The sequence below is a fragment of the Ranitomeya variabilis genome, chromosome 3 (assembly GCF_051348905.1).
Source record: "Ranitomeya variabilis isolate aRanVar5 chromosome 3, aRanVar5.hap1, whole genome shotgun sequence".
Classification (NCBI taxonomy): Eukaryota; Metazoa; Chordata; class Amphibia; order Anura; family Dendrobatidae; genus Ranitomeya; species Ranitomeya variabilis.
This window is the reverse complement of record NC_135234.1, coordinates 677,660,513-677,684,342: the sequence shown is the minus strand read 5'-3', so window position 1 is coordinate 677,684,342 and position 23,830 is coordinate 677,660,513. Positions and strand designations below refer to the sequence as shown.

Sequence of the window (23,830 nt, the reverse complement as noted above, 5' to 3'; positions counted from 1 at the left end):
CGATGCTACAGGTGTACTAGAGGTGGCTGCAGCAGAGGGGTGAGGTACAGGAAACGATATATCCTCACCAGCAGATACATGCAATGGAACCGGCCAGGATGCTCCAGCGCTCGTGGATGGGACAGAGGGATCCGATGTGTGGGAAGGTGCAGAGTGGGAAGGTGCAGAGGGTTCCTCACTGTCAAAGTGTACCTCGGTGGCGGCCTCCTGAGGGATCGCCCCAGAAGGGTTCAACTGTGCTGCAGGCTCCTAAGTGCTCCCGACGGTACTGTGGAAAAAAAGATAAAAACAAACAATTAATATACTGTCATTACATGGCCCTGGCTGAAAGAGCAAAAGAGGTTTAGACATGTAAAACATTTGTGCATGTGGTGGGTAATATTTACCTTCGGGTGACCATCGTTGACCTGAGGAACGACAGGGCCCTTGCATATTTGCACGTGCTCCTGCGTCCTCCAGATCCACTCGAGGCCCGCATCTCTTTGTTGAACTCCTTCTTAAAGCGATCCCTGATCGACCGCCACCTTTTCACAATCTGCTCACCTGTTAGAAAAGGAGAAAGACAACTTGGTTAGAAACAGCATTTTAGAATGCATCACCAAAACTGAACTGAGGATACTTACGTTCTTGAATCTGGGCCTGAACATCAAGGTCCTACCATCTCGGTATCAGTTCGCGGCAGATTTGCTCCCAGAGTCGACGGGTCACTGACAGGTCAGCATGGCGGCGGTCAGCCATGTTCCACAGCGGCTCCCTGTCTCGGACAAGATCGATGAGGAGGTCAATATCAAGACCGACCTCCTCACCGTCAGAATCTTGAGCACGCCGTGAAACCTGTTTGAAAAGAGGGGAAAAAAAGAAAAATTAACACCAAATTTGAAACTGCGCTAACCTCCCCCCAAAAAATAAAACAAAAAAACTACACGGCGACGACCGCCACGAGATTCACGCCGACGACCCTGGGAGCCACTGGAAGGACCTCTTGCTTGGGCACCAGATTCCGAACTCTAGAAGAGAAATGAAAAAAATGATGCGCTTGTTGGTAGCCATTCTATGTGTTGTTTGCCATGTGATATCTATAATAAGTTTTGTATGTTTTGTGTGAGGTTTGAAAGTATCAGTTTCTATGTTTTGTTGTAAGTATCTCGTGTTATGTTTTGTGTGTAGTGTAGGGTGTGTTTCCGCAATACATGACAGATACATACCAATTGTGAGCCCTCTCCGTGTGTTTCTCCACCCCTTCACTCTTCTTCGGGGAGCACCTCTTCTACTGGGAAGTCAGCTTCATCAGCTTCCTACGATGAAAGATAAAAAAAAAACATTATAGATACACACACACACACACACACACACACACACACTCACCAACAATGGAGCAAGAGAACTTATGTTCATATTTACCTCTGTGCGTTGACGACGAGGAGGAGGAGGGCTCCCCGAAGACATGACTGCAGGCCTCAGGCTCTCTGGCAGGCTCGCGGCTCTCTGGCAGGCTCGCGGCTCTCTGGCAGGCCTCAGGCTCTCTGGCAGGCCTCAGGCTCGCTGGCAGGCTCTCGGCTCGCTGGCAGGCTCCCGGCTTTCTGGCAGGCTCCCGGCTCTGGCAGGCTCTCGGCTCTCTGGCAGGCCTCAGGCTCTCTGGCAGGCTCCCGGCTCTCTGGCAGGCTCGCGGCTCTCTGGCAGGCTCGCGGCTCTCTGGCAGGCCTCAGGCTCTCTGGCAGGCTCCCGGCTCGCTGGCAAGCTCTCGGCTCTCTGGCAGGCTCCCGGCTTTCTGGCAGGCTCCCGGCTCTCTGGCAGGCTCTCGGCTCTCTGGCAGGCTCCCGGCTCTCTGGCAGGCTCTCGGCTCTCTGGCAGGCTCATGGCTCGCTGGCAGACTCCCGGCTCTCTGGCAGGCTCTCGGCTCTCTGGCAGGCCTCAGGCTCTCTGGCAGGCTCCCGGCTCACTGGCAGGCTCTCTGGCAGGTTTCTGGCTCCTTCCGTCTTGGCAGGGTGTTGGCTCTTCTGCTTTTCGGCTGGAAATGGATGAAGGCCTCATGGCCCTGCTTTATATATAGTCCAGGGGGCTGACCTTAGGTTTTTAAGCATGCTCAGTGTAAAAAGCTGGAAACGGCCGCCGGATCCGACTTTTCCCGGATCCGGCGCTTTCCGGCGTCCATAGACATGCATTTTTGCAAAAAGCCGGATAGGCCGGATCCGGCCTTTCTGGCTTTTTCGCCGGAGACAAAAAACGTTACAGTAGACGTTTTTTCCAGACGCCGGAATCTAGTCGACGCCGGATCCGGCATCACACCGGAAGGAACGCTGGGCCATCCGGTGCCAATACACTTCAACGGGGGGAAAGCCGGATCCGTTTTCTCCGGTTTTCAGTTCCGTTTTTTGGCGGAAGAGCCGGAATTCGCCTGAAACAAAAAACCTGATGTGTGAAAGCAGCCTTACACTTGTGTGAGCAGTTTTTTATCCTTTTAGTGTGACATCAGCCTTAGGCTAGGTTCACATTGCGTCAATGGCAATACGCTGAGGGCATCCCTTACACAGCGGCACTAACGCTATGTAACGGATGCTTCAGCGCACTCATTGACTGCCATTATGTAGCACATCGCTATGCATGTCATAATCGGCATGCGTTAGCGATGTGCCGTCATTCTGTGATGGACCCTCGGACGCGGTCTGCAGCGTTTCCGGGTCTTTCACCGCTATCGTAGGTGGAGCATCTGCGCAATCGCATAATGCAATCTTTGAAAATCACTAGCGTTGGTGCAGTCCGTTTAACGCATGCGTTGAACGGACTGCACCAACGCAATGTGAACCCTGCCTTAGAAGCATAGTTCACAAGTGCAAAGTTAAGGAACACCAGCTACACTAACTGGATGTGGCACAATAGAAAACTATCACAGATTGCCACCAGATTCCTAAGGAGGCAGCTGGTCAAAAACCCTCAAGTGACTGCAAACGATCTAAACTTTGAAGGTCTCTATGCCCGAGCGCCAAGCTATAGCCCACTACTGACTAAAAAGTACAAGGTTAGTCAGCTCCAGTATGCTCAAAACTAAATAAAGCCACAGAAATTTTGGTATTCTGCACTGAGTAGCAGCAAAGCAAAACGAACTTTACAGGCCTCTGGATCAGTGAGGATGACAAAGAAGGAAGCCTATGCTAAAAAAAAAACACCCTGCCTACAGTAGAGTGGTGGGTTGGTGATGCCTATAATGAAGTATGACGGCAGCATGGTGATGCTCTGAGGTCGCTTTATTGCTGTGCACTTGATACTTGCCTTTTAGTGGGTGGAAATATGGATTCAAATAAGTATGAGGAAACCTTAGGAGAAACGTAATATCTTTGGTGAGGACGCTGAATCTTGGCCTTATTGGACCTTCTAAAAAGACAATTATTCCAAGTTTACCTCAGAGTTCACCTTCGTTTCAGAAGTACTTTAGGAATCTGGAATGGCTGTCACAGTTGAGACTTGAACCAATAGAAAGTCTTTGGATTTGAAGGCGGTTGCAGAACCTAAACCCAACAATATTATTGAACTAGAGGCAGTTACTCATGAATAATCAACAAACACGCCTCTGGAACACAGCCAGAAGCTCAGGTATGACTATCACATTTGCAACAGGTCGTAAAAGCCAAAAGGTGCTCTACTATGTACTCAAGACAATTGCCAGAAAGAGAGTGAATAAGTCTGGAGACTGCAGCAGTCAGCAAAAGTGGCATTTTGTGTTGAACCACTTGTTTTATTAGTTACACTGAGCGATTCAAATGATTATTGTTTGAACTGTTTATTGCAAACTTCAAAACAATCGGGGGGACCAGCACATCTGCAATAATTTTCAGCTTGATCTAGGTTGTTGTGTAATTATTATTATACATTTTTATAGCGCCATTTATTCCATGGCGCTTTACAAGTGAAAAAGGGGGGCAAATATAAATACATTAAACATGAGCAAAAAACAAGGTACACAGGTACATAAGGAGGGAGGACCATGCCCGCGAGGGCTCACAGTCTGCAGGGGATGGGTGAGGATGCACTAGGAGAGGGTAGAGCTGGTTGTGCGGCGGTTCAGTAGGTCGAGGATCACAGCAGGCTGTAGGCTTGTAGGAAGAGGTGAGTCTTCAGGTTCTTTTTGAAGGTTTCTATGATAGGCGAGAGTCTGATGTGTCGTGGTAGAGAGTTCCAGAGAAGTCTTGGATGCGGTTGTGGGAAGAAGAGAGGGGAGTAGAGAAGGAGATGAGATCTTGAGAGGATTGGAGGTTGCGTGTAGGTAAGTACCGGGAGACCGTGTCACAGACGTATGGAGGAGACAGGTTGTGGATGGCTTTGTATGTCATTGTAAGGGTTTTGAACTGGAGTCTCTGGGCGATAGGAAGCCAGTGAAGGGCTTGGCATAGGGGAGAGGCTGGGGAGTAGCGGGGAGACAGGTAGATTAGTCGGCAGCAGAGAGTAGGATGGATTGGAGTGGTGCCAAAGTGCTAGAGGGGAGGCCAGAGAGTAGGAGATTGCAGTAGTCAAGGCGGGCAGTAGTCAAGGTGGGAGATAAGGGCATGCACTAGTGTTTTTGTGGTGTCGCAGTCAAGGAATGCGCGGATACGGGAAATATTTTTTAGTTTGAGACGGCAGGAGAAGGCAAGGGCCTGGATATGTAACTTGATAGAGCGAGCAGAATCGTGGATCACCCCGAGGCACCGGGCGTGTGGGACTGGGGAAAGTGAGCAGCCATTGACATTGATGGATAGGTCTGGTGGAGGGGTAGAGTGAGATGGGGGAAAGATGATGAATTTTGCTTTGTTCATGTTCAGTCTTAGAAAGCGAGCAGAAAAGAAGACCGAGATAGTGGACAGACAGTGTGGGATTTTGGTAAGGAGGTGAGGTCAGGTACGGATAGGTAGATCTTCGTGTCATCGGCGTAGAGATGATACTGCATACCGTGGGATTCTATGAGCTGTCCCAGGCCGAAGGTGTAGATGGAGAAGAGTAGGGGTCCTAGAACAGAGCCTTGAGGAACACCGACAGACAAGGGGCAAAGTGAGGAGGTGGTGTGGGGGAGGGAGACACTGAATGTTCGGTCTGTCAGATATGACGAGATCCAGGATAGGGCCAAGTCTGTGATGCCAAGAGATGAGAGGATCTGTAGCAGAAGGGGTGGTCCACAGTGTCAAAGGCAGAAGACAGGTCCAGGAGAAGGAGGACAGCTTGCTCTTCGCAGTTAGTAGGTAATTGGTGACTTTAGTTAGGGCAGTTTCAGTTGCGTGATGGGGTCGGAGCCAGATTGTAACCGGTCAAAGAGGGAGCAGGAGGAGAGGTGGGAGGACAGTTCAAGATAGACATGTTGTTCCAGTAATTTTGAGGCATAAGGGAGAAGAGATATCGTGCGATAGCTAGACACAGAGGATGGGTCGAGGGAGGGCTTTTTGAGGATCGGGGTGATCTTGGCATGTTTGAAGGATGAACTTTTTTTTTTTCTACAAAAGTTGATTGCAAAAATAAACAACAACAAAATAAAGACTAATGGACTCACTGAAGCATAAATAAAGACATGAATTGCCTCTTTTTGTTGGATGCCTTTATATCGTTCAAATACAAAAGAAAACAAAAAATAAGAATAAATTAACCCCTTGATAGAGGAAACAGTAGATCTGTGTCACACAGTCTCTGAGGCGATGCTCGGCTGGTGTCTGTGGAGGAGGGGTGTTTACTGCATTGGCAGATATGACCAGAGATGCTAGTGATCAGCCTTCACTGCTGGAAGATGTTGCAGCATCTTCTGGAAATAGAATCTGTAGGGGGTGCTCTCTGTAGACTGGGCTAGGCCTTGGATGTCCCAGCTTGAGCTGCTGTCAACTGCTGGATCTTTATACTCATCATTTCCATTACCGCTGTAGAGAAAGATATAAATGGGATTAAAAACTGCACATAAAGAATAATAGTAATACAGGTGCTTCTCACAAAATTATAATATCATCAAAAAGTTAATTTATTTCAGTTCTTCAATACAAAAAGTGAAACTCACATATTATATAGAGTCATTACAGAGTGATCTATTTCAAGTGTTTATTTCTGTTAATGTTGATGATTATAAACCCAAAAGTCCCTGTAAATTAGAAAAATTATCAAAAACACTTGCAAAGGCTTCCTAAGCATTTGAAAAGGTTCCTTAGTCTGTTTTAGTAGGCTCCACAATCATGGGGAAGACTGCTAACTTGACAGATGTCCAGAAGGCATAAAAAATTATATTAATTAGGACATAGTGCCCCAGAAAATCCTTCGGTAATATAATAGTCTATCATGCACAATACATAGTAATAGTCCATCCTAAAAAGTATGCAACATAGTAGAATCACAATGGATTAATAGACACTCATGCGTTTAGCAAGTCATTTTCATAATAGCATACTTTAGATAAGACAGCTGGACAGTAATTTAATAGTCTATCATGCACAATATAGAATTATAGCCTATCCTAAGACATATGCAGACAGATTGATGTATGGCAATATGACAATAAATAAATCAATACTCATGTGTACGGTAATGTTCAAGTAGGCATACGTTAGATAGTCACCGTGTAAGGAGGCAGGGGGGCACCCAGCAACACACGCATCTCCCCAACGCGCGTCTTGGCAGAACCTTCGTCATGCCCCCTGCATGAGTATTGATTTATTTATTGCCATACAATCTGTCTGCATATGTCTTAGGATAGACTATATTTCTATATTGTGCATGATAGGCTATTAGACTACTGTCCAGCTGTCTAAAGTATGCTAATGTGAAAATTACTGGGCGCATGAGTGTCTGTTAATCCATTGTGATCCTACTATGTTGCATACATTTTTTTAGGATGGACTATAACCATGTATCGTGCATGATAGAATAGTCTATCATTGAAGGCTTTTCTGGGGCACTGTCCCCTAATTAATATAAAAGTTTTTTATGGCATGTTAGCCATTATGAATGTATATAATATTTGAAGGACTGTCATTGCAGCACAGTTGCGTCCCATGTTTGTAACTGCACATAAGCACTGTGGTTTTTCCATTTTTAACCTCTTCTATGAAATTTATAATAAAGTATTTCTATATTTTCATATAACTTTGGGTTGAGAGATCGTTTTTTTCCTTGTGTTTTCGTCCCTATAATATTAATGATCGACCCATGATTTTGTCCATGATAAGTGTACCACAATGAATAAGATTTTGCAATAAAATTTAATGAATGATTGATATTGGTACCACAATCTTTGTTGAGTTGTCTTTTCTTGAAAGCATTGTTAAGAAAAGGCCATTCAAAAATTTGGGGGAGATTCACAAGGAGTGGACTGCTGCTAAAGTCATTGCTTCAAGAGCCACCACACACTGATGTATCCAGGACATGGGCTACAAGTGTTGCATTCCTTGTGTCAAGCCACTCATGACCAATAGACAATGCCAGAAACCACTTACCTGGGCCAAGGAGAAAAAGAACTGGACTGTTGCTCAGTGGTCCACAGTGTTGTTTTCAGATAAAAGTAAATTTTGCATTTCATTTGGAAATCAAGATCCCAGAGTCTGGAGAAAGAGTGGAGAGACAGACAAACCAGGCTGCTTGGTGTCTAGTGTGACGTTTCCACAATCAGTGATGGTTTGGGGAGCCATGTCATCTGCTGGTGTAGGTCCACTGTTTTATTAATAACAAAGTCAGCGCAGCCGTCTACCAAGAAATTTTAAAGCATTTCATGCCTCCCTCTGCTGACAAGCTTTTTGGAGATGTAAATTTCATTCTCCAGCAGGACTTGGCACCTGTCCACACTGCGAAAAAGGAGATTTTTGTGTACTCACCGTAAAATCCTTTTCTCCGAGCCCATCATTGGGGGACACAGGACCATGGGTGTTATGCTGCTACCACTAGGAGGACAATAGGTAAACACAGAAAGAATAGCTCCTCCCCTGTAGTATACACCCTCCTGCTGGCTCTCAGTGAACCAGTTCGGTAACAAAGCAGTAGGAGCTTAATATTTAACAAGGATGAACTATGTCAAAAACCAAGTTAACTCAACAAAAACCAAAGCCAATAGGCTAACAGGGTGGGTGCTGTGTCCCCCAATGCTTGGCTCGGAGTAAAGGATTTTAAGGTGAGTACACAAAAATGTCCTTTTCTCCTACGCCTCATTGGGGGACACAGGACCATGGGACTTCCTAAAGCAGTCCCTGGGTGGGAAACAATTAACTGCAATTGCTACTTGCACCCACAAGTTACAGATGCGGCACAGCCGCCTGCAAAATTCGTCTGCCGACGGTCGCATCTGCCGAGGCCTGAGAGTGAATATGGTAATGTTTTGTACAGGTATGCAGGCTGGTCCAAGTCGCAGCCTTACAAACTTGTGCTGCCGAAGCTTGGTGCCGGATGGCCCAAGACGCACCCACTGACCGAGTGGAGTGAGCCTTAATCCCTGCTGGGACAGGAAGACCTCTGACTCGGTAGGACTCCTGAATAGCCGAACGGATCCATTTGGCTATTGTCGCCTTGGAAGCGGGAAAACCTTTCCTCGGTCCTTCCGGGAGCACGAATAGGGCATCTGACTTGCGGAAAGACGCTGTCCGCGAGATGCATCTCCTAAGAGCTCTCACTAAATCCAGTGTGTGAAGGGCCTTCTCGATGCGATGGACTGGTGCAGGACAGAGTGACGGTAAGACAATCTCCTCATTGAGATGAAAAGAGGATACAACTTTCAGTAGAAAAGACGGGGATGTCCTCAAAACCACCTTATCCTGATGAAAATTCAGGAACGGAACTTGAGAGGACAGAGCCGCCAGCTCGGAGACTCGTCTGATAGAGGTGACCGCAACTAGAAAAGCAACTTTCCATGAAAGAAGAGACAGGGAAACCTCCTGTAGAGGTTTGAAAGGAGCCTGTTGCAAAACTCCGAGGACCAGATTAAGATCCCATGGTTCCAACGGCATCCTATAGGGGGGCGCCCGATGGGAGACTCCCTGAATAAACGTCTTGACCTGTAATCTGTTGGTAATCCTGCGTTGGAAGAGAACAAACAGGGCTGAAACCTGCCCCTTGAGAGAACTAAGGGCGAGTCCCAAGTCCAAACCCGTTTGTAAGAACTCGAGAATGGAAGGGATGGAAAAATGTAGAGGAGAACGTCCTCGGTCGCTACACCATGAAAAGAAAGTCTTCCAAGTGCGATGATAGATACGCATAGACGTAGGCTTTCTAGCGTTGATCATGGTAGCTATGACTTTTGGAGAGAAACCTGCCTGGGTTAGGACCCAGGACTCAAAGGCCATGCCGTCAAACACAGGGCCTCTGAGTTCTGGTGGTAAAAGGGGCCTTGAGATAGCAGATCTGCGTGAATCGGTAATCGCCAGGGAACGTCGGCAACTAGTTGAACTAGTTCCGCATACCACGCCCGGCGCGGCCAATCTGGCGCAATCAGGATTACCGGTACCCTCTCCGCTCTGATTTTCTTGATGACTCTCGGTAGGAGAGGAAGCGGGGGAAATATGTACGGAAGCCGAAAATGATGCCACGGGAGTACAAGAGCTTCTGTCCCGATGGCTGCCGGATTGTGGGACCGAGCCATGCAGTCGGGAACCTTGGAATTCAGCCGTGAGGCCATCAGATCCACGTCCGGGGTTCCCCAACGACAGCAGATCAGGTGGAAGATCTCCGGATGGAGAGACCACTCCCCGGAGTCGAGGCATTGCCGACTGAGGAAGTCTGCCTCCCAATTGTCCACTCCCGGGATGTGAACCGCAGAGATCATTGAGCGGTTTTCCTCGGCCCATCGGAGGATGTGGCCTACCTCTGTCATGGCCGCCCTGCTGCGGGTTCCCCCTTGGCGGTTGATGTATGCCACTGCAGTGGCGTTGTCGGACTGAATCCTGATTGGGCGACCTGCTAGGAAGGGATGGAACTGGAGAAGTGCCAGCCTGATCGCCCGGATTTCCAAGATGTTGATTGGAAGGCGTGATTCCTGGGGGAACCAGCGGCCCAGAGCGGTGTGATGAAGGAACACCGCTCCCCAGCCTAGAAGACTGGCGTCTGTCGTCACAACCAGCCAGAGTACTGGAAGAAAAGACTTCCCTTGATTCAGGGAGGATTTCAATGTCCACCACCTGAGAGACTGTCTGACTCACTGAGGAAGGAGGAACCGACGGTCTAGGGAGAACGGGTTCCTGTCCCAAACAGCCAGGAGGGCATGCTGTAGAGGACGGAGGTGTAGTTGGGCAAATGGAACGGCCTCCATAGCTGCTACCATCCTGCCGAGGACTCTCATACTGAAGCGAGAGAGTGAGAGCGATGCTGAGATAGCTTCTGAGCTTCTCGCTGTAAGACAGATCTTTTCCAGGAGAAGAAGAACCAACCCCCGGGACGAGTCGAGTATCATTCCTAGAAAGGAAATTCGCTGAGCCGGTACTGGGGAAGATTTTTTGAAGTTTATCTTCCAACCCAGGCGAGAAAGGGTATCTATTGTGATGGCCACGGCTTCCTTGCAGGAGCGAAAAGAGGGGCCTTTGATGAGGATATCGTCTAAATACGGGAGCGCCACCACTCCTCGGGTGTGTGAGAAGGTAAAATAGGAATGTGGAGGTATGTGTCCTGGATTTCTATAGACGCCAGGAACTCGCCTTTTTCCATGGAGGCGGACAAAACGAAGCGATTCCATCCGGAACCGTCGTACCCTGACGAACCTGTTCAGCAGTTTTGGGTCCAGTATGGGCCGTACTGTACCGTCCTTCTTTGGAACAATGAAGAGGTTTGAATAAAAACCTTGAAACCTTTCGCTTTGAGGGACCGGAATAATAACTCCGTCTTTTCTCAGAGAGCTTATAGCTTTGAAGAACTCTGATGCTTTTGCCCTGGGAGGAGAAGACAGGAAAAAACGGTTTGGAGGATGAGATAAGAGATCTATCTTGTATCTGGAGGACACTAGATCGCGGACCCACTCGTCGTGAACGACAGAGAGTCACGCGGCACTGAAGGAAAGCAGGCGGCCGCCTACTTTGAGGGTGTCCCCCGGATACCGCAGGGAGTCATTGTGTGGAAGGTCTGCCCGTTCTGGCACCTCTGGATCCCGGCTGCCTTGGCCTGCCTCTCCATGAAGGGGAAGGCTTACAAGAGGCCTGTGAACCTCTGTCTCCACGTTGTGCCCGGCCGGAACCGGGAGATGTGGAAGTAGAGGACCAGTTTGAGTTGTAACAAAAAAAAAAAAAAAAAACGAGCCTGTGGTTGCAGGTTCCGAAAGGGCTGAGAGGGTCTTTGTTGTGGAAGAAATTTACTCTTCCCTCCAGTGGCGTCAGAAATTAACTGGTCGAGCTTTTCGCCAAAAAGGCGACCGCTCTGATATGGGAGAGAAGTCAATGACTTTTTGGAAGTAGAATCCGCACGCCAGTCCCTGAGCCATAAGGACCTCCGGATGGTGATGACATTTGCTGCTGCTTGAGAAGCACAGTTAGCGGCATCCAGGGACGCGGTCACTACAAAATCTCCAGCTCTGGCTGAGTAGCGAGGTCTGCTATCTCAGGGGGAAGATTGGTATCCAGTACTGGTGAAGACAAGACCTCAGCCCAGTGGGTCATAGCCTTAGCCACCCACGTAGCGGCAAAAGATGGAAAGAGTGCGGCCGCTGAGGCTTCAAAGGCTGAACGCGCCAAATTGTCGATCTGACGATCGGTTGGATTTTTGATAGAGGCGCCCTCCGAGGAGGATAAAACAGATTTCGTAGCCAGGCGTGATACCGGAGGATCTACTGGGGGAGATTGTGACCAATCTTTTCTTAGATCCTGGGCAAAGGGATATTTGGACTCCATGGGCTTCTGCCCTGTGAATCGTTTATCTGGACGGATCCTGTGAGATTCAACAATTTGCTTAAACTTGGGATGAGTGGCGAACACTCTGTGAGCTCGTTTGGTCCTCTTAAAGGACACGGCATGATCCGTTTTAGATAAGGGTTCCTCCTCAAGTCTCAAAGCCTTATTCACTGACTCAATTAGAGAGTCGAGAGTCTCCTGATCATGATGAAATTCCTGATCTAGGGACGTATCAGAATCATCCTCTGAAACAGGTTCTCTACTAGCCCCAATGGAAGAAGAGCGAGAAATGGAGCTCTCAGAACCAGAAAACCACTGATGGTCTGGGGATATAGCATGAGTCCTTTTCCTAGAAGAGTGAGAACTCCTTGGCAAGGTACGACCCCTGGAGTACGAGGGGTTCTGACCATCGGAAGCGTCGTCCGTATTAGTGCCCTGGTTAGAGGAAGGGTCTCGGAACGAGTCTAATGCTTTTGCCAGGGATGCCATAGACCGGGTAAGGAAGGTAGCCCACTCAGGGGGACTAGGCTCACTGGGTTCAGTATCAGCAACAGGTGGTTCCTGAGCCGTCACCGGTTCACAAGCTGTGCACAATGCAGTATTGTGACCCCCGGGGTAATGATACCTTACAAGAGGTACATGCAGCGAAAAACAGTGTGGGTTTTCCCAGACGTTTTGTGAGGCTTTGGTTTTGACATAGTAAAGCCTGGAGGAAAGCGCTTACTAGCAGGGGAAGGGTTAAGCTATGTGTCTGCAGCTTACCCAGGTCCTGTGTCTTGAGTCCCCAGGGCAGGTCCGCAGTGTAGGCAGAGAAAAACGCTAGTCCTGAGGGCTGTGATCTAGGAAACGGTGGAGCAGTGCTGCAGCATCAGGGCTGTGGGTGTCCCAAGATGGCCGTCGAGACCAGGAAGTGGGAGCTCATCACAGGGAACGAGAAGCGCCAGAAAAAGTGGGTGGGGGTAACTGCCGGTGGGCGTGGCCAAAACTCCGGCCTGTATTGAGGGAATTTTTTTTTTCTTCTACGGTTGCGGCCTGCAGCGCCGCGACCGCTATTAGCGCCATCATTAGCTGCCCTCCTTCGTGGGGTTGCCGCACTACGGACCACCCATGGACACAGGCTTAAGGAGCGGACCTCCCATACCCCGGGGAACAGGACCCCCCAGCGCCTCGGCCCCCGCAGTGCACTCACGGTAGATGCAGTGGGCCGGTGCTCAATCCACCGTCGCCATAGTCAGGGAGAGTTTCTGCCGCCATGCGTCATCCGCTATATCAGTGGTGATGCAGAAGGGGTCTGCACGGACGCCATATATATCATGTCCGGCTATGCACCTGGCTCCAGGAGAGGTAGATGGAGGGCTACTCCATGTGGTCACCTGCTATGGAGGGGGGAGATCGGAACGTGAAGGAACCGTCGACCGTATGGTGAGCTCAGGGCTGGCATCCAACGTTGCAGGAAAGGATACGGGAGGAACGCTCCACGTACTTGCCTGTTGATGGTTCGGGGGAGATCGGAGCCTAGAAAGGATCCGTCGCCCCCATTCGCTCCGTTAAAGGAAAAAAATAGAACAAAAAATCAAAAATTAAAATAAAAATGGTGGGGTCTGAAACAGACCCAAGTGCCTCCTACAGACACTAAGCAAGAACTGGTTCACTGAGAGCCAGCAGGAGGGTGTATACTGCAGGGGAGGAGCTATTCCTTCTGTGTTTACTTAGTGTCCTCCTAGTGGCAGCAGCATAACACCCATGGTCCTGTGTCCCCCAATGAGGCGTAGGAGAAAGTACCAATACCTGGTTTAAAAACAACAGTATCACTGTGCTTGATTGGTCAGTAAACTCTCTTGACCTTAACCCCATAGAGAATCTATGGGGTATTGTCAAGATGAAGATGTGAGACACCAGACCCAACAATGCAGACGAGCTGAAGGCTGCTATCAAAGCAACCTGGGCTTCCATGACACCTCAGCATTGCCACCGACTGATCGCCTCCATGCCACGCAGAATTGATGCGGTAATTGATGCAAAAGGAGCCCCGACCAAGTATTGAGTGCATTTACTGAATATACATTTCAGTAGGCCAACATCTCGGATTTTAAAATCATTTTTCAAGCTGGTGTTATAAAGAATTCTAATTTACGGAGATAATGACTTTTGGGTTTTCATTGGTGAAAGCCATAATCATCAACATTAACAGAAATAAAATACTTGAAATAGATCACTCTGTTTGTAATGACTCTATATAATATATGAGTTTCACTTTTTGTATTGAAGAACTGAAAAATTCACTTTTTGATGATATTCTAAGTTTGCGAGAAGCGTCTGTATATCTGATTTATCAATGCTCACATCCTTTAATGCCCACATACATAATAAATACCGTTTTTCACCCCAAAATTATTAGCAATGGGTAAGCACCCATTTGTGAAAAAAGAAAACAAATTGTTCAAACCTGGAGATCAGCGTTTAAATCAAAGAAGTACACTGAAATATTTAAAGTGGACTTCATGTCCAAAATAGTGTACTAATGTATTTCAGAACAACGGGCAGCACAAGTGGCTGTGTGTGATTACAAAGTGCCACGAGTAGAGAAGAGAGGAGTGGGATTACAAACAACTTTCATTTCACAGCAGTCAGAAAATTAATAGTTTATTTTTAACACTTCTATTTATCACATTGCAGCACGTGTTTTTCCACACCGGTCCTACAACGTTTGCACAAAACTGTATGTAATAATAGGATTTACAGATATATGCAATGTATTTGAGACACAGTGAGATCACGTTTCAAATCTCGTAACATCTGTTCTGTCATTGTTCACCCACAGGATCATGTCCATGCGGTGGTTATGGAACTTTTAAGGCCCGGTGCCAACGATCCAGAAGTAGCAGCGCATGTTCGCTGTGTCTACTGAATGCCGGCAGATGCACATATATTCACTGAACTGTGCAATTTCACAGCGTTCAATACATTAAATGGGTGAAATTAACATGCTGCGGTCTGGAAAGACAAGCACGTCAGTGTCCGCGGGTGTCTGTGGACACATAGCGGACATGGGATTTCTTGAAATAAGTACGCAGCATCAAACCCACAGCAATTGTTGATTGTTTGCACATACCTTAAAAGTGCACCTTAGTGGACAGCAGCATCATGTAGATACCTTCTTGTCTGCCAAATGTAGCCAGCATGTTTACATTCCTAGTCTAGCCTATTTTAGGGAATTCGTTAACCTAGCACAATACAAAACATGGCATCACCTTGTTTCATGGCATGTTTTTCCTGTAGTGCTGGCTTAATCTTGTCAATTTGCTTCGTAAGGAAATCAATCTTTCTCTTGAAGAAATCTTTGGCATCATCTGCAGTCTGGACAGACATCGAAAACAAGAAGATGTGACAAAGACATCGCAAAAAACAGAAGAGACAGAGAGCACAAGAGATGTTGGTATATTCTATTCACCGACATGAAGATAAACATCTCAGCCTGGCCTTGTCCACTCTCTGACAAATAGCCAGTCACCAGAATCTACAGAGACTGGAATGACTTACCTTCTCCGCATAATACCCAGTACCCACATCTATGAGCACATTGGACACATCGCTAAGTGTACCAGGCACATACATCTGCAGGAATAATTGGTTAAGAAATATATACAAATATATACAAGAATATCTTTACACAGATCCCACGAATTCCATTTTGCTATAGCCAATGACCAATGCAAAAAATTCACAAAGAAATGGGCAAGATGGGATCAACAATTCCCTACTCCTATCACATAAAATAATTGCCAAACTCACACTCACCAACCAATCAAATTAGATTCCCACTTGCCTTACTCTCCCACGGATCTATCAAAACTTTCAGCGAGAACCACTAGTTAAACTGTGTTTTCCATCTCTATCCATGTTACGTCATGTAATATTCATTATAGCTATGAATGTCATTAATAAATGCAGAACTAACTAACAAACTTTATACAATGTTATACATAAAAGTAATGTTGTCAGTCTGAACTGTTCAAAATTGTACATAGTTCCTGTTTAGAATCCCCAAATGTTACAGGGGATTCACCTACCCCTTGCTTCTTATCCTCTTCCCCCTCCCCCCCTCCCCACCCTAACTCATCCTACCTATGTTTAAAGATCAAAATCTAATAAAATTATTTTGAAACAAGAAATATATACAAACTCATTGTTTTTTTTCCAAAAAATAACATATAAATGTAATATATAAATATATTTTTGTTACAGCTTCAGAGCTGAAATCATAGTGTAACTGTATCAGAGCATGCAGATTACTGTACACAGTGCAACATATGGCAGGTACACCCAAAGACTTACTTTGGTAGGGCACCTCATTTATTTTGCAGTGTTTTTTATTTTTATCTATTATATATTTTTTTTTTAGACTAGCTGCACTTTGTTTGCTATTTAAAGGGGTTTATCGGGAATAGAAAAGAAAATCATTATAGATTACAAAACACCATTAATCAAAAAATCACTCTTAGTTTTGTCTAAGGCGCATATCACCATAGAACATTAAAATGACCTCCCCCTTGTTACAGTGCTATACTGTTGGAGGGGTATTCCAACGCCGCTTACTTTTGCATCAGAGACAGGTGGTGCAGGACATGTCGCGTCCATGACACACCCACGATCACCCGGAATTGTTGCCAGTGTCCTATTCTAATGAATAGCCAGGTATATATCGATGTGATGTCAACAGAGCTGTCCACCTCTGAGGCAGAAGTGAGGCATTCCAGACTCTAGGATAGGAGTAGTGGGCAGCGCTGCCCCCCTCCCTACATGTTAAGGAACATGTGCTTCATGTGGAGCTCCCTGTGAGTGCTGAGGTAAGAAGAGGCAGCTCACACTGCTGTCCACCCTTTCTAGCTGATCTCATACGGGAGATACCAGAGGTAAGAAGAGGCTGCTCACACTGCTGACCACCCTTTCTAGCTGATCTCATACTGGAGATACCAGAGGTAAGAAGAGGCTGCTCACACTGCTGGCCACCCTTTCTAGCTGATCTCATGCTGGAGATACCAGAGGTAAGAAGAGGCTGCTCACACTGCTGGCCACCCTTTCTAGCTGATCTTATACTGGAATACCAGAGGTAACAAGAGGCAGCTCACACTGCTGGCCACCCTTTCTAGCTGATCTCACTCATACTGGAGATACCAGAGGAGATTCACAATCACACATCCTGTATTTGGTGAGTTTTTTATCTCAGTATTTTTAAGCCAAAACCAGGAGTGGCACAATCAGAGGAAAACTATAGGCGCGTAGACAGACGGTCGTATTTCAGACACATCCCTTCAAGCTCTTATTGTCAACCAGTGAAAAGGATACAGAATTGGTCAGAGGTACAAGCACTTGTTTTCCTGTCCAAAACAAAGGTATAATGTTATTCAGCGTAAATATCCAAAACCGATGTCCGGCTATGACATGCACCGCACCCACCTTCATTACTCTTATGCAGCACGCTCAGGCTTTCCTTGGCTTCTACATACTTGGTCTGCACCACTTTCAGCTGAGCAATGGAGGAGGACAGGAACTCTACCTCCTACAGGTGAAAACAGGATCAATAAGGTCAAATGCAGCATTAAAGGGGTATTCCCAGTTTTGTTTTGTTTTTTAATTACCATTGAAAAGCTTTCCTCCTACAAGAAGCTAATATTACCACCAGAATCCACTCCCAGCAATGTCACATCTAGATTCTGCAGTGGACCGGAAGAATTGACATCCCTAACCCTACAGCCAATCAGTGGCCTCAGCGGTGGTCGTGACTTCATTACTTGTGGTCCAGCAGAGATCTTTGCAGCAGCACTAGAGCAGATTATTTTATCAAGGTGGCTTCCCCACTGGTAATGCCAGGGGAATTTGCATCTGAGGATCACCTTACAATGACACCTTGTCACAAAAAGATGGAGTAGTCTTAAGGTACCTTCACACGAAACGACATCGCTAGCGATCCGTGACGTTGCAGCGTCCTGGCTAGCGATATCGTTTCGTTTGACACGCAGCAGCGATCAGGATCCTGCTGTGATGTCGCTGGTCGCTGAATAAAGTCCAGAACTTTATTTGGTCGTCCGATCGCTGTGTATCGTTGTGTTTGAAAGCAAAAGCAACGATACCAGCGGTGTTTTACACTGGTAACCAGGGTAAACATCGGGTTACCAAGCGCAGGGCCGCGCTTAGTAACCCGATGTTTACCCTGGTTACCAGCGTAAAAGTAAAAAAACCAAACAGTACATGCTCACCTGCGCGTCCCCCAGCGTCTGCTTCCTGACACTGACTGAGCGCCGGCCCTAAAGTGAAAGTGAAAGCACAGCGGTGACGTCACCGCTGTGCTGTTAGGGCCGGAGCTCAGTCAGTGTCAGAAAGCAGATGATGGGGGACGCGCAGGTGAGCATGTACTGTTTGTTTTTTTTTACTTTTACGCTGGTAACCAGGGTAAACATCGGGTTACTAAGCGCGGCCCTGCGCTTAGCAACCCGATGTTTACCCTGGTTACCCGGGGACCTCGGCATCGTTGGTCGCTGGAGAGCGGTCTGTGTGACAGCTCTCCAGCGATCAAACAGCGACGCTGCAGCGATCGGCATCGTTGTCGCTATCGCTGCAGCGTCGCTTCGTGTGAAGGTACCTTAAAAGAGGCCCCTGGTCCTCAGTTACACCATGTGAGGCTCTCCGATTACTGACTACATACATGGGCAGAGATGGCAGACTCACTCCGAATACAGTTAGCAACAAAAACCACTGATGCATATTAAATGCTAAATTAGGTCCAATACGTATACATAGCGTCTAGATCAGTACGATCAAGGCCACTCCTGTAAGTATAATTCCTACAGAAAACATGGAGAACATGCCCAAACCAAGTATTAAAAATATATAATTTTATTAAACAATCTTAAAGCACATAACAAACATATAACATTAGAACAGTTTATCATGGATGAGTGCATAGGGAGCTTCTGTGTAACAACTAGGGACACACTAACACCAAAACAGGACCAAATGGGTCAGCTGACGTCAAAAGGTTAAAGCCCATGGAAGCACTATACTATGGCAAGAAAGTGCAAAGTGCAAAAAGTTAAAGTACAAGTCATACAAGCCAAAGATAAGACTGGGGAGAGGGGCTTGGTATGGAAGAGTATGTAACACTCTGTCTAACTGTAACTGTACCCATCAGTCCAACTACATTACCCTAGCAGCTAACGGAGCTCAGACGGCAGCTTGCTTACCCATAAGGCCTGCTGGTGTGGGTCCTCACAGCCCCGACGCGCGTTTTGCATAGGGCTTCCTCGGGGAGGCTGTCAGTGTAGTTGGGCTGGTGGGTACAGTTACAGTTGGAGAGTTACATACTCTTCCATACCAAGCCCCTCTCCCCAGTCTTATCTTTGGCTTGTATGACTTGTACTTTAACTTTTTGCACTATGCACTTTCTTGCCATAGTATAGTGCTTCAATGGGCTTTAACTTTTTGACGTCAGCTGGCCCATTTAGTCCTGTTTTGGTGTTTGTGTGTCCCTAGTTGTTACACAGAAGCTCCCTATGTACTCCATCCAAGATAAGCTGTTGTAATGTATGTTTATGATGTGCTTAAAGATTGTTTAATAAAATTATATTTTTAATACTTGGTTTGGACATGTACTCCACTCCAAATACAGCGTAGTGTCCTGGATGGAATGCGATGTCGCATCAACTATTAGAAGACAGTAATGTCTTCCATCCCTACAGCACGGTTCTCCCCTACAGGGTTTCTGTACATTTGTCTGCAGTAATATCATCTATTACTCAGTTCTGAAAATCTGTTGTAATAGGACAAAGCTGGTAAACCAAGCAGAGTCGGTACTAAAAGTGACTAGCCGTGGGGAGCATTAGCATTCAGCGAGCCCCTTCCTTCATATTCCAGATCTGTGGGGGCTCATCCCTTGGAACCACCACAATCAAACCTTCTAGCAGCTGCACCATAAAGGGTTATTCCCATCATTGGATATTATAACCTACCCGATCTCGAGTAATCCCACAGAAAATGAGTAGCGCAGTGGTGGGCATGTCTGGCCAATACTCAGTTCAGACTGGGTATCTCACAGCCCCGTACTCGGGATAAGGCTAGGTTCACACTGCGTTGTGTGAACCCGTTTAACGGACTACGTTACACCGCAGCATAACGCGGTGTAACGTAGTCCGTTAACGCCGCCATTACTTTCAATGGCGAACGCATCGCTAGCGCACGCCCACAATGGGCGTGCGCTAGCGATGTGCCGTCATCTGAGTGACGGACCCGAGACGCGGGCTGCAGCGTTTCCGGGTCCGTCACTGCTAGCGCAGATGGAGCTAGCAGGAGCTCCATCTGCGCTAGTGCTGTGCAAGCGCCGGCACTTGAAATAGTGCAGTCCGTTTAACGGATATGTTGAACGGACTGCACTAACGCAGTGTCAACCTAGCCTAAGTGGGGACAGCAATTAACAAGTAATCACGTTTTCAACTTCTACAAATAGCAATAACCCTTTAACCCCCTTCCCCCTGAGCAGGTTTTCACCTTCCTGACCAGGCCAAATTTTACAATTCTGACCACTGTCACTTTATGTGGTAATAACTGGAATGCTTCAACGGATCCTACTGATTCCCACAACTGATTTTTCATGACATATTGTACTTCATGATAGCGGTAACATTTGTTCAATATGACTTGCATTTATTTGTGAAAATATCAGAAACTGAGAAAATGTTGCAATTTTAGAACTTTTTAATTCTTGTGCCCTTAAATCAGAGTTATGTCACACAAAATACTTACGAAACAACATTTCCCACATGTCTACTTTACATCTGCATCATATTTGAAATTTTTTTTTTTTTTTTGTCAGAAGGGCTCAAAGCTCATCAGCAATTTAATTTTTCCAACAAAATTTACAAAACCTTTATTTTTATTTTTTTAGGGATCACATTTGAAGTGACTTGAAGGGTCCTATGTGACACAAAGTGACACCATTCTGAAAACTGCACCCCTCAAAAAGATATCCAGGAAGCTTATTAATCCTTCACGTGCTTCACAGGAATAAATAAACTTTTCTCACAAAATGTTTACTATAGAACCAGTTTTTTTATTTTCACAAAGATAACAGTAGAAAATAGACCCCAAAATTTGATGTGCAATTTCTCTTGAGTATGCCAATACCCTATGTGGGGGAAAACTACTGCCGGGAGCACCTTGCACGGACGCGGCACGCTCCCCGCGCGCACCTTGCACGGACGCGGCACGCTCCCCGCGCGCACCTTGCACGGACGCGGCACGCTCCCCGCGCGCACCTTGCACGGACGCGGCACGCTCCCCGCGCGCACCTTGCACGGACGCGGCACCCTACCCTGCGCGCACCTTACACGTACGCAGCACGCTCCCCTGCGCGCACCTTGCACGTACGCAGCACGCTCCCCACGCGCACCTTGCACGTACGCAGCACGCTCCCCACGCGCACCTTGCACGTACGCAGCACGCTCCCCACGCGCACCTTGCACGTACGCAGCACGCTCCCCACGCGCACCTTGCACGTACGCAGCACGCTCCCCACGCGCACCTTGCACGTACGCAGCACGCTCCCCACGCGCACCTTGCACGTACGCAGCACGCTCCCCACGCGCACCTTGCACGTACGCAGCACGCTCCCCACGCGCACCTTGCACATAAGCAGCACCCTACCTTGCGCGCACCTTACACGTACACAGCACACTCCCCACGCGCACCTTACACGTACGCAGCACGCTCCCCGCGCGCACCTTACACGTACGCAGCACGCTCCCCACGCGCACCTTGCACGGACTCCGCACGCTCCCTGCGCACACCTTGCACGTACGCAGCACGCTCCCCACACGCACCTTGCACGTACGCAGCACCCTACCCTGCGCGCACCTTACACATAAGCAGCACCCTACCTTGCGCGCACCTTACACGTACGCAGCACGCTCCCCGCGCACACCTTGCACGTACGCAGCACGCTCCCCGCGCACACCTTGCACGTACGCAGCACGCTCCCCACACGCACCTTGCACGTACACAGCACCCTACCCTGCGCACACCTTACACGTACGCAGCACCCTACCTTGCGCGCACCTTACACGTACGCAGCACGCTCCCCGCGCACACCTTGCACGTACGCAGCACGCTCCCTGCGCACACCTTACATATACAGACACCATAGTCTGGTATCTCAGGCACTGTCTTGCACTTGCTGACACCCATCACTGATTGCAGCCATCACTCAGGTGTGAGGCACGTGGTACAGCTAAGCCCCGCCCCGTGACTGCCTCCCTGTAGCTCCTCCTTCCTGCCCTGATCTCCGCGTCTCCTCACCGCCCCATCGCTAGGAAACAAGAGTCTGCAAAGTGAGGGCGCCGCCTCCTCCGCAGCACAGCAGGACATTGTGCCACCCACACACCCTATAGAACTATAACGCTCAGCATGTCGGGAGGTGCAAACTACCGCTGGGGTATAATGTGTAGAGGGTGCGGCTATGCAGGGACATAGTACAACTCGTGCAGGAGGAACTAGAAGTATCAGCATGCAGCGCACATCCTCCCCCACATGAGCCGTTCGCCGCTCGGCAGCAGCGCCTCTACCTGGTCCAGCTGACTTTTCAATCCCTCGAGCTGCTGCAGAGACAGATCCGTGATGTTCACCGTCTGCGCCATCTTGTGGGAGGAGGAGCTAGAAGGAGGCGTGACGTCAGCGGTCACGTGATTGCACTTTCTATACGGAAGCCGAGCGCCTGGGCAGTGTACACTGAGGGGAGCCCAGAGGGAGACGGCGCCTGATAGTGACCTGTGTGACTCCCGGTGTTCTGAAAATTGTCGGCATGTCGTAGATAGTAGGGATGGGCGAGGCTACGGAGTCACGTGCCGCAAACTGACCAATCACGGCCAAGCAACAGCTGAAGATGCAGGGTGGAGAGAAGAGGAGCTCTGGGCGGGGCTCTGGGCGGCAACATGCCTGAAAATTTCAGGGACGGGCGTGATTATGCCACCTGGGGGCCTGGTTAAAACCACAATAGTGAGGGAGGGGGCGTGACAAAGGGAGGGGGGCGTTACTATGCTCAGAAATTTCAGGGCGTCTTCATTTCTGCAAAGGGGGGTGATTAAAGCAGCGGGGAGTGACTACATGCCGAGAAGGGGAGTGTATCCATGCCCAGAAATTTCACCAGAGGGACGATGCTGAAGTTGGTTTCTTATTCGTTCAGTTTCTTATTCGGCTATTTTTTATTTTCTGTTTTTTTTCAGGTTTTTCAATAAAAATAAACCATTGTAAGTATATAATATTATGCGGTCATGTGCCCTCTTGTGAATACACTTAAAAACAGATAAAAATATTAGAAGGCTGGCACAAAAATGGGCATCAAAGTGGGCACTGAGGTATGGTATTAAAGGTGTTAAATGGCTTTGTGCCACTGATCTGACACCTGACTTGCATACCTTGTGATGCCACACATCAAGTTCCTGTCAATCCAGCCTGGCACAAATGGGTTCTGGGCATCAGAACTGGCATCAAAGTGGGCAGAGAACCAATTTTCACACATGCGAATAAGTAACAGCTATTTTTAAGGGGTTAAATGCCTTTGTGCTACTTATTAAACACCTGATTTACATACCTACTGATGCCCCACATGAAATCCATGTCACTCCAGCCTGGCACAAATGGGTTCTGGGCATCAAAACTGGCATCAAATGGGGCAAATCGCCCATTTTCACTGATTTGAATAAGTAACAGCTATTTTTAAGGGGTTAAATGCCTTTGTGCCACTGATCTAACACCTGATTTACATACCTACTGATGCCCCACATGAAATCCAAGTTACTGCAGCCTGGCACAAATCGGTTCGGGGCATCAAAACTGGCATCAAAGTGGGCAAATCGCCCATTTTCACAGATTTGAATAAGTAACTGATGTTTTTAAGGGGTTAATTGCCTTTGGGCCACTGATCTGACACTTAAAATACACAGAAAGTGATGCCCTGCATCAAACCCAGGTCCCTTCAGCCTGGCCCAAAT

The 23,830-nt window shown here is 47.9% G+C and overlaps 1 protein-coding gene across 1 annotated transcript; it reads right to left on the bottom strand.

Moving 5' to 3' along the window:
* Positions 1–5,542: 5,542 nt before the first annotated feature.
* Positions 5,543–22,711, bottom strand: PFDN5 (prefoldin subunit 5). Its single transcript, XM_077297994.1, has 6 exons — positions 22,406–22,711; positions 17,250–17,352; positions 17,139–17,170; positions 15,333–15,407; positions 15,044–15,149; positions 5,543–5,870 (listed from the first exon to the last, which is right to left on the bottom strand). The coding sequence occupies exons 1-6, from the start codon at positions 22,475–22,477 to the stop codon at positions 5,800–5,802; spliced, it is 459 nt and encodes a 152-aa protein (XP_077154109.1). The 5' UTR covers positions 22,478–22,711; the 3' UTR covers positions 5,543–5,799.
* Positions 22,712–23,830: the final 1,119 nt, after the last annotated feature.

What these genes read in the sequence shown, in the direction of transcription:
- PFDN5 (XM_077297994.1), bottom strand. Translation starts at nt 22,477, where the DNA reads ATGGCGCAGACGGTGAACATCACGGATCTGTCTCTGCAGCAGCTCGAG. An exon ending in TGAAAAGTCAGCTGGACCAG is followed by an intron (nt 17,353 to 22,405) that starts GTAGAGGCGCTG and finishes TTTCACCTGTAG; the next exon opens with GAGGTAGAGTTCCTGTCCTC. An exon ending in AAAACATGCCATGAAACAAG is followed by an intron (nt 5,871 to 15,043) that starts GTGATGCCATGT and finishes CTTTCTCTACAG; the next exon opens with CGGTAATGGAAATGATGAGT.